General features: G+C 37.0%; 1 protein-coding gene across 1 annotated transcript in view; it reads left to right on the forward strand.

Moving 5' to 3' along the window:
- Positions 1–3,519, forward strand: part of acad11 (acyl-CoA dehydrogenase family, member 11) — a 128,248-nt gene extending 124,729 nt beyond the window's left edge. Inside the window, exon 20 of the mRNA XM_084103081.1 lies at positions 3,326–3,519. Coding sequence (XP_083959207.1) covers positions 3,326–3,383 — 58 coding nt within the window. The 3' untranslated portion in view covers positions 3,384–3,519. The remainder of the gene's footprint in view (positions 1–3,325) is intronic.
- The last annotated feature ends 5,949 nt before the right edge of the window (positions 3,520–9,468 follow it).

Raw genomic sequence — 9,468 nt, forward strand, 5'->3', positions numbered from 1 at the left:
CGAAGCTAGGCTAACGTTATGTTAGAGATGTTAAAGATAACGTTCAAATACGTTGTTGACTTACCTTAGAACAGATGTAGACATCCTTGTTTAATTGCGTTTAGTTGGTGTTGTGGTCTACCGCATAACTTAATCCAGAGCAGACACTTATCTCGGTTGAAATGTGGCTTGGGAAAGGGTAAAAAATACACACTGTCGCCCAGCCTCTCAGGATACCTAGTGTCGGAGTTGCATGTACTCCATGCACACCGTTTGACCATTTTAAACTTAAAATGACAAGAAAAAACATAAAAACGAATGAAAACTGACTAACTGCAATGCATTTCAATGGACGTGGAAGCAGAGAATGTCCGAGTGTATGGGTTAGCTATGCGCACTGTGATTGGCTCATCGCGTTTGGGGGCGTGGCTTAGCCATAGGTCAATTCAATGTTGCCACTGAAACATTGTACTGGTTGTTCTGGGGAAACAAAATAACAAAGATGATTATTCACAACATAATATTTATTGACCACTAAATGGATTCAAAATGGTATTTGAGAGAATGAGGGCACCTGTAGGCTGTAGTAAGTAAAGTTAGGCTAAACAAAAACAGACCAAACTATATTAACCTGCTTTTGTTATTCATAACAAACGCCACTGACAACAGCAGGAATCAGCTAAATTAGTTAGGCTGTATATCAGCAATTTGAAGACACAGTTGTACAGAATATGTTGAATTGAATCACTAACTTTAAATCAATCTAAGACAATAAGTCAATAATTTCCATGTGTTCATTAGATCAACGTAGTTAGCATCGCGGCTAAAACCTTCATACCAGATACTGTAGCCTACAATAAACGAGTGGTAAACACTGTAAAAACGTAGTAATGTATAATAAATTTAGTTTATATATATGTGTGTTTGAATATATAGTGAGTATTTATATTTATTTGGCGAGTTTACAAACCTTGTAACGGAGAGCCGAACAAACGGCGGAAGATGCGGCAGGCTTTGATGAGGAGAGCCGTTACTTTCAAACTCGATGACGATCAGCTCAGAGCCATAGAGAGAGAGAGTTGCGACATCTCCATTGACTACAATGGAACGCTTTTTTTACAGCAATGGCTCAATAGTTCCCGGAAGTAGCAGCAGCGCGGTAGAACAGACCGTTTGTGATGGACTTTTATAAAAGGTAAGACGTTTAAAGAATACGTTTGTATCAGTACATCTGAATAAAATTTACTTGTAAATTCTACATTTTACTTGTTTGCAATGGATTTAAGACAATTACCTGTTACCTGCAAGTCTCTGTCCTTGTGAAACCATAGTGAACATTATTTACGTGATACCTTTAAATAACATTCTAGTTTAAGAACAAAAAATAGTCAAGTCAAGTCATCTTCATTTATATAGCACTTTTAACAATGTAGATTGTTTCAAAGCAGCTTTACAGAGATACACGTGTAATGTATGGTAACAGAGATTGTTTTGGCTTTATAGCGGTTCTTTAATAAAGTTATTTTCCAGCTAAAGTTATTGTTCATTGATTCGCTTCCGTCGGAACGATCATTTGTTATTAAATTAGGGGCCGCTAAGACGACGCCATTCTCTCTACAGACTTTAAACGCGAACCTAAATGAAATACTTAAAAACAACTGCAACACGGTCTTTAACCAAGGTAACGTTAGCCAGAAATATGTTAACAAACGGCAGGCAACGCTGGTTGACCACTATAAACATTAAATACTAGCAGATTTTTATCTTTTAAAAATAACATTTCTGTAACTACAAACACATACTACATTCACATATCAGTGTATTATATACATATTGTAAATCAATTAATTTACTGACTACAAACTACCAGAAATCAAAGTTCTGCTCTCTAACTCCATCGATTTGAATTGGCGCTGAAGCACTTCCTGGAACTATCTGAGGTCTACGCGAATCACGTGACAAGTAAGCGTTTCGAACTTCCGTTGTCGCAACTCTCTCTCTCTACGGCTCTGGATCAGCTGAGCTTTGTTGCGCGCGAGCAGCGCGAACATCACTGAAGCGACGACAACAGAGGAATAGCAGCAGTTTCGTGACTGAATAAAACCTTTATCCTCCTGGTTCTTCTTCTTCAAATAATAATTTATGAAGAAGTAAAAAATATTATTTTATTACTATTATTTATTCAATAATAATTAATGGGTTTTTTTTTATTAATATTATTATTATTTAGTGTTGTTGTTTAAGGTTTAAATTAATCAATAAAATAGGCCTATACTAAATAAATGTAAGCTACCCAGTTGAAAAAGATGTAGGCTACTGTTAAATGTATTAAAATAGGTTATATTTGTATTGAAGGCCTACTAAAAACACACTCAAGTACATTTTTAATAGTAGCCTACGTATTTTTCACCTGGGTATATATACTGAATCAAACTTAAGTAATAATAGGATAATAATAATATCATTCTGGCCTCACTGAACCATTGGGTTCCTCCAGATGCTGGCTTTAACATAAGAGATCCTCCAGGAACCACTTAAATGTTAAAAGATCTTCCAATAACCCTTTTATCACATTCAAGTTCCTCTATTTTCCCCCAAAGCACTTCGAGGTCTCATAGTAATGAAAAGGTGACTCCAGAACCTCTGAACTAAATACAAAGTGCTTAAAGGATCCCATAAGTTCCAGCAAGAACCTCAAAGATTGTCAATGCTCCTCCAGTAACCCTACTATAGGAGAAAGAGCTTTGAGGCACTTAAATTACATTTTTAAGTTCCTTGAGTATCCGATAGGATATTTGAGGCTCCTTTAGTTTTTACAGTGTAGGTGAGAGTAGGAACGTAGATTGACCGGTAAATCGAGAGCTTCGCCTTGCGGCTCAGCTCTTTCTTCACCACGACAGACCGGTACATCGACCGCATTACTGCAGAAGCTGCACCGATCCGTCTGTCAATCTCCCGTTCCATCCTTCCCTCACTCGTGAACAAAACCCCAAGATACTTAAACTCCTCCACTTGAGGCAGGAAGACTATCTTTAATAGTCTTTAATAATAAATATATGTCCAAATTAAAAACTTAATACATGCAAGTAATTATGACTGAAAACATCCAGCAACTAGGGAATACACATCCATATGTTTATATATAGGGCAATACAGCCATCTACTGGTTACACAACAGTATTACAGATGATAAATGCTGCTTGACTCCGAGGTAAATATTTAGTACTGTAAAATCCCTTAAATATAAAAATAATAAATATTTTAAGTCTGCAACGTGTTACTGTATGGGGAGTTCAAAGCAGTTTGTATTGTTAGATTATAATACATTTCCTCTCTCATTTTCCAGGGAGTGGAGCAACTTTTCCATAAACAAAATTCTGATGCTGACACAGAGGATGGAGTGATAGTACCAGAGTCCCTATCAGACAATAATCTTACTTTGTTCAGACACATCACCTTTGAATGACTGGGATCTTGATCTTCAGACACCTGATTTATTTTAATATAAACTAGCAAATATTTCAATTTCCTCTAGATTAAAACAAACACAGTTCACAAGTACACAAGAGGTTTCACTTTATTCTTATTAATCTATCTATGCTGATCTTGGATTAGCATACCAATAGCATATGAATGTTGAGGGGATAGTTCACCCAAAAATACAATTCTCTCTTATTTTACTCACCCTCATGCTGTCCCAGATGCATTTTACTTTCTTTCTACTGATAAACACGAATTAAGATTGTAAGGAAAGTAATCCATCTCTGCGAGTCCTAAAGACGCTTTAAAAACCACACACACTGAGCGTGACGGTAATCCATGCGACCTCAGTGGATGATCAATGCCTTCTGAAGTCAAACAATAGGCTAGATAAAAGAAATACTAATAATGTAAACTGTTTTAACTATTAAAAATCTTACGTACATGGGTTACAATCCACTTGTATTATGGACTCACAGAGATGGATTATTTCCTTAAATATCTTTGTCTATGTTTATGTCAAGAAGAAAGTCATATACATCTGGGATGGCATAAAGGTGAGTAAATGATGAGAGAATCCTAATTTTTTGGGTGGACTATCCTTGTACTGCTTGTAGTCACTGCTTTGTTACTTGTACTGCAACAAGAACTGCTCAAAGAATCATTGCAACATTTAAAATGTATATGAATTTTTAAAATGTATTCTGTATTTGTAATTGTGCATTTTGTATAGTAATGTATATCATGAGAATACTGTGCATTACGTGTATATTATGCAGTTAATGTTTTGTGGATTCTGGTCTTTCCTGTCACAACATAATTGCATCCAAGACCTTCACTCTGATACTTGTGTATATATGCTTTAGTGACAATAAAGAATGTAAATTTATTTGAATTCATATTTTCAATTACATTAATTTAACTGGTTGTATAAGTCACGATTGAAACGGTTGATGATTGTTAAAATATATTTACAATTTTAAATGTTAGCAGATAGTGTTAATTAAATGAAATAACTAAATACAATTATCAATTTAAAAAAAATGGCAACAAGAACATTCTTTGTGTGACATATGTAATGCAATGCCCTTTGAGGTCTGTATCTGACAGCAGGCCACGACTGTAATTTTCATTTTGTTTAAATTCCTCTTATTTAAGTGATCATTAATTTTGATGGTGTAAACGTAGGCTATATCATGCTAACAGTGAGTAGTGTGATTGCCATGGTTGCCAACCTTGATTACTTGGTTGAAGTTTGACTTTCTTGACGGCTGAATATATCACACACGTTTGCTAGTATTCTCTTTAAATTGTAACAGCTGAACCTAATCAGAGCCTAACATGCAAAATAATCATCAGGAATAAACAAATATTCTCCGAAAACATTGGACACTACAATATTTTAAGTATTATATACAGTAGGCTACTTTAATATGCAATTACACCTGAATAGACTGAATAGATCTCTTGTGCTCCTAAAAAGCTTCTGCCAACTAATGGCGCTTTTCCATTACCAGTACCAGCTCAACTCGACTCGACTCGGCTCGGCTCGCTTTTCGCTCCGTTTTCCATTGCAGATAGTACCTCCACAATAGTACCTGGTCGTCATAGCGACGCCGCAGGAAACTGCCGTGACTTAATCTTTTACGCGAGACGCGCGAGACACACCCGCTACCCACACACACAGGACAATGGAGGAAATCGAGTGTATGCTGTTTTTGGATGTTTTTGTTTTTGTTTTTGCTGTTTTTTATTCAGGATACTCCGTCTGGCGCGTGCAATGATGACGCAGTGAATAGTGACGATTCTCTCTGACCAATCAGCAGTCTGCCTTGTTTTCACGACACGTCACATTTTAGTATCGCCTCAGCTCGCCTCAGCCTGCTTAGAACCTCGCCGGAGGTGGTACGAAAAAAAGTAGCCTACCTGGAAGCAGGTACAGTTACAACTTTTACACAGTGGAAAACCAAACAAAGCCGAGTCGAGTCGAGCCGAGCCGAGCCGAGGCGAGCTGGTACTGTGTAGTGGAAAAGCGCCATAAGTAGTAGCAGCAGGTAAATACAGATAAAATTAAAAAACAAACATAACTTAATATCACTAAAATGAAATAGAAAGCTGCGATTACAGACGCTCACATCCACACATAAACACACCACTGACGTCTTCACTTCCAGGTCACGAAGCTATCAATCAAAAGCTCAGTAACCAATGAGAACACACTGCTACTAGCCCCGCCCCCACGAGAGAAATGTGTCAGAACGGCGAACGAAAACTCTGGGAAAGTAAACGAAAACTTCAGAAGCGTAAATGAAAACTCTGGAAGCGCATTTGTAAGTTCAGATCAGCGATTGAAATATGAGAAATAGTTAGCAAAACATGCAGTGTATTAAAAACGAAGTCAAAAAATTTGCCTGCGATTTATTCTTTTTCAGTTTTAGAGATAATTTATTTAGTTTCAATTTATATTTTCATTAGTTTCTTGAAAAGCTACGTTAATTTTTATTGGCACAAGAATAGCTCCATAGGTTTTAGTGATGTTTAGGGCGTGTGCTGTAGAGATGTTTGATCTGTTTCCATGGCTACACATGTATGAGACTAAAACCCATAGATGGGATCAAAGCAGATCTCAAAACCAACTTGACCACACTTGAGTGCTTCTACAGTACATCTTGTGGTGTGTGTTAGTGTGTGTCAACATCTGCACCAGACCTAATGTAGCAAATCTGTCTAAAGCTCTGTGGAGACACTGACAACTTTCTAACCAATTTTCACTGATAGATACACTAGGTTCAAAATTAAATGCTTCTAATTTCAATTCTAATTTGATTAGTATGCAACTTTGTAACTTTGTAACTAATACTCTGAGAGTTAGCTGACGTGTAGTTGCAAAGTTACTTATAGTTTAGTAGAATGTCTAAAGTGGACCATCGAAATAAAGTGTAACCCATTTTGATTGCAAATTATACTATATGCTTAGCAAAGATTAACTGAAAAAAAAAAAAAAAAATAGATCAGAAAAAGAATCAGCTTTAAGAATTTTCTGTCATACATTAATTATTTTTATTTGACTTCAGCAGGCGGTAAAACCTCAAAATGACCTCATTATTAAATACAGGCTGGAATAAAAGAATGAAAAGATGAAAGTAAAATCCAATGTTTTAATATGAGATAAGAGAAGGTGCTGCCTTCTGAGATTCTGACTGATCTACTGGCTTTCTTTTTTTAATCATGAATTTCTGAAATCATGACTTTCTGAAATTCATTCTGTTCCAAAACTCCATTCTGTATTTTCTGGCCTTCACTATAACTTAGTTATACTCCTCCTCTCATCAGTCAGGATTTGGCATTCTGATTACTCCTGAATCAAACTAAAATTCTCTAATTATGTTGTACATTAAAATTAACTAGAAAAATGCATTTACGGAGGAACTGCAAAGTGTGCTTGCTCGGGTGCGGTTCACTAACGTTAGCAGGTAGTGGATAAGGGTGCGTTGAAGTTTGCTTGATCTGAGAATTTCAACAATAGTACTTTTTTCAAGGTGAAAATTCATGTGCATTAAGAGACATGTCTACAATGTAGACTAGTGCCAATGGCATTGTTTATGTGGCTTGGTTGTTGGTTTTGAAATAATTGGTTATGAATATACAGCAGAGAGTGGGAGTGTTTTGGGTGATGAAATAGTATTGAAAAGAAGTTGACAGTCTTAATTTACTGTATCCAACAAGCAAATACAAAACTCACCCAGCTGTTCTGTGGCTGAGTGTTCCTTTTGATTAGGAACAAATTTGCTATCTCAAATTAAGGTCTACCGTAATTAGCGATGCTTTGATTGCTGCTGTCAAGATGGTTGTCATCACCTACACAGAAACGCTGATTTTTATAGCCTACCGTCAGTCCTCATATTGTAATTAAATGAAAAACGCTATCAGTTTCACTATTAGCTTATTCTAGCGATGCAACAACATGGATAACGCTGTTTGGCCTTGCCTAACTTTATATGACATATGCGCCATATGCTAGAGTTACACATCCCGCTGCCATTTCAGGGCTTGAATTTTGGTGCGGGAATGTGGGGATTGCGCATAATTTAAACCATTCCCGCAAGGTTAGCTTTTATAGTGCGAGAAATTCCCGCACAAATATATTCGCTTCATCTCAGAGCAAATGATTAAAAAATAAATTCACAGATGCGAGAAAAAAGATGTCAAACTGTCTTTTATTTTCGAATTTAATTCCTCAATCAGCGCTGGACCGGCATTTTCTGTCTTCCGCTGAGCCCTGGCCGTAGACAGGTCTGCGTTGCGCTGATCTTATTCACACTATCGAGTGTAGGTGCAGCATTCTAACATTGAGTCATAATGAGCTGTTTGTGAAGAAATTATCCGCTTCCAAATTATGTCATTTTAATCACGAAATTGAAACATTAAAAAACAATTTGCTCTTTATGGTGTGCGAGTGATAGAGCGCGGCAGCAACGAACCAACTGATCAGCTTGCAGCGTAACATCAACATTGAATGTTCAGCCGAACAGCTGATCATAGCTGTACAGGGCGCCTTATTATTTTTCATCTCCATAAATATATCTAGTAGTAAAGCTAATGCAAGGGCTAGAAATCAATTAATCTTTTGCTGATACTTCCTTGTCATCATGGAGAGCGCAGTTCATGGTTGCATAGCAACGACAGACGCACGGGACAGCAAGCGCTTGTGGAAAGGAGAGAGCAGCGCGCACGCGCTTTCCACTTGTTTTTACACATCTAAGGTGCGTTCCATTCGACAGGGTCCATACGCAGTGTTCACTGCTCCCCTACTCCCTGAGCACGGTATATCAGTTGAAGTGGACTTCACTGACAATAACCGCTCATTTGAAACGCCCTGCAAATGTCATCAAAGAAAGTCAACGACGGGGTCGCGCAGATTATGATATAACATAAATATATATAGGACTATATTCATATTTTAATTTTTATTATTATATTATATATTTACAATTATATTGCACTATTTTACAACTACCTAAAATAAAATCACTTTACTTCACAAACTAGCTAAGCTGGCTGCATTCACTGAGGTAAATTATAATCATCAAAAGTAGTATATGTAATATTCACAACAATAACCGTTAAAATACTGTCATTTGTATAACAATGGCGAAATGTATGAATACTTACACACATACGTAAACTCCTCCATTGTTAGTTATGACCGTTCTGACTGGTGATGACGTGGTGCGCGAAATGACAGTTGGGTGATCATCGCTCTCCACTTCCTGTGAAGTGATGTATCGATGTTCCCTTATTCCCTATGCCGTGCGCAGTGCCCTTCGAACTGAACATGTTCGCTCCCTTCGGATTGGAATCTCACTTAAGATGGCGGAAAACCCTGTGAAGTCCACTTCGCAGTCCACAACGCACCTCTAGAGCGACGTTGTTGATTGTTTGAGCATGTGACTGCGCATTTCTCCTTGTTTTCTATTGTTATGCGCAGCATATTTCCCGTGCGCACAAACACAGCCACAGACAATTAATTGTTTGTTCGGTTAGCGAAGAAGAGCATGATGTATTTTGTATAAAGTTTTTTTTAATTTTTTTTTATTAACTGTTTTGAGAACTGGAAATGCACAATTCATGCATACAAATCTGTATATATTAATAAATGAAGATGATTAAATTAGACCGATGCAAAAAACGAAATTCAGGCCCTTGCATTTATTAAGACAAACGTAGTAAAAACGAATGCAGTCTATACACTGACTTGGCAGCTCTGTGAAATGTAATACAACAGTGCCACCTACTGTCTAAATGCATTAACATTAAATGTGTGAGGTGAAACTCTTTTGCATAGACATAGGTAAATGGGTTTGTCAATTAGCCTGAAATAAAAAAAATAAAAATAAAAAATCAGATCTTGTGCTTCCTCACATTGGAGTCTCGAGTTAATGTACAAAGTTTGGTTTCGATACGTGACAGCGTTCCTGAAATATGACCTACTTCCTGTTTTGACGACTA

The sequence above is a fragment of the Abramis brama genome (genome assembly GCF_963993115.1).
Source record: "Abramis brama genome assembly, chromosome: 24".
In the NCBI taxonomy this organism is placed as follows: domain Eukaryota; kingdom Metazoa; phylum Chordata; class Actinopteri; order Cypriniformes; family Leuciscidae; genus Abramis; species Abramis brama.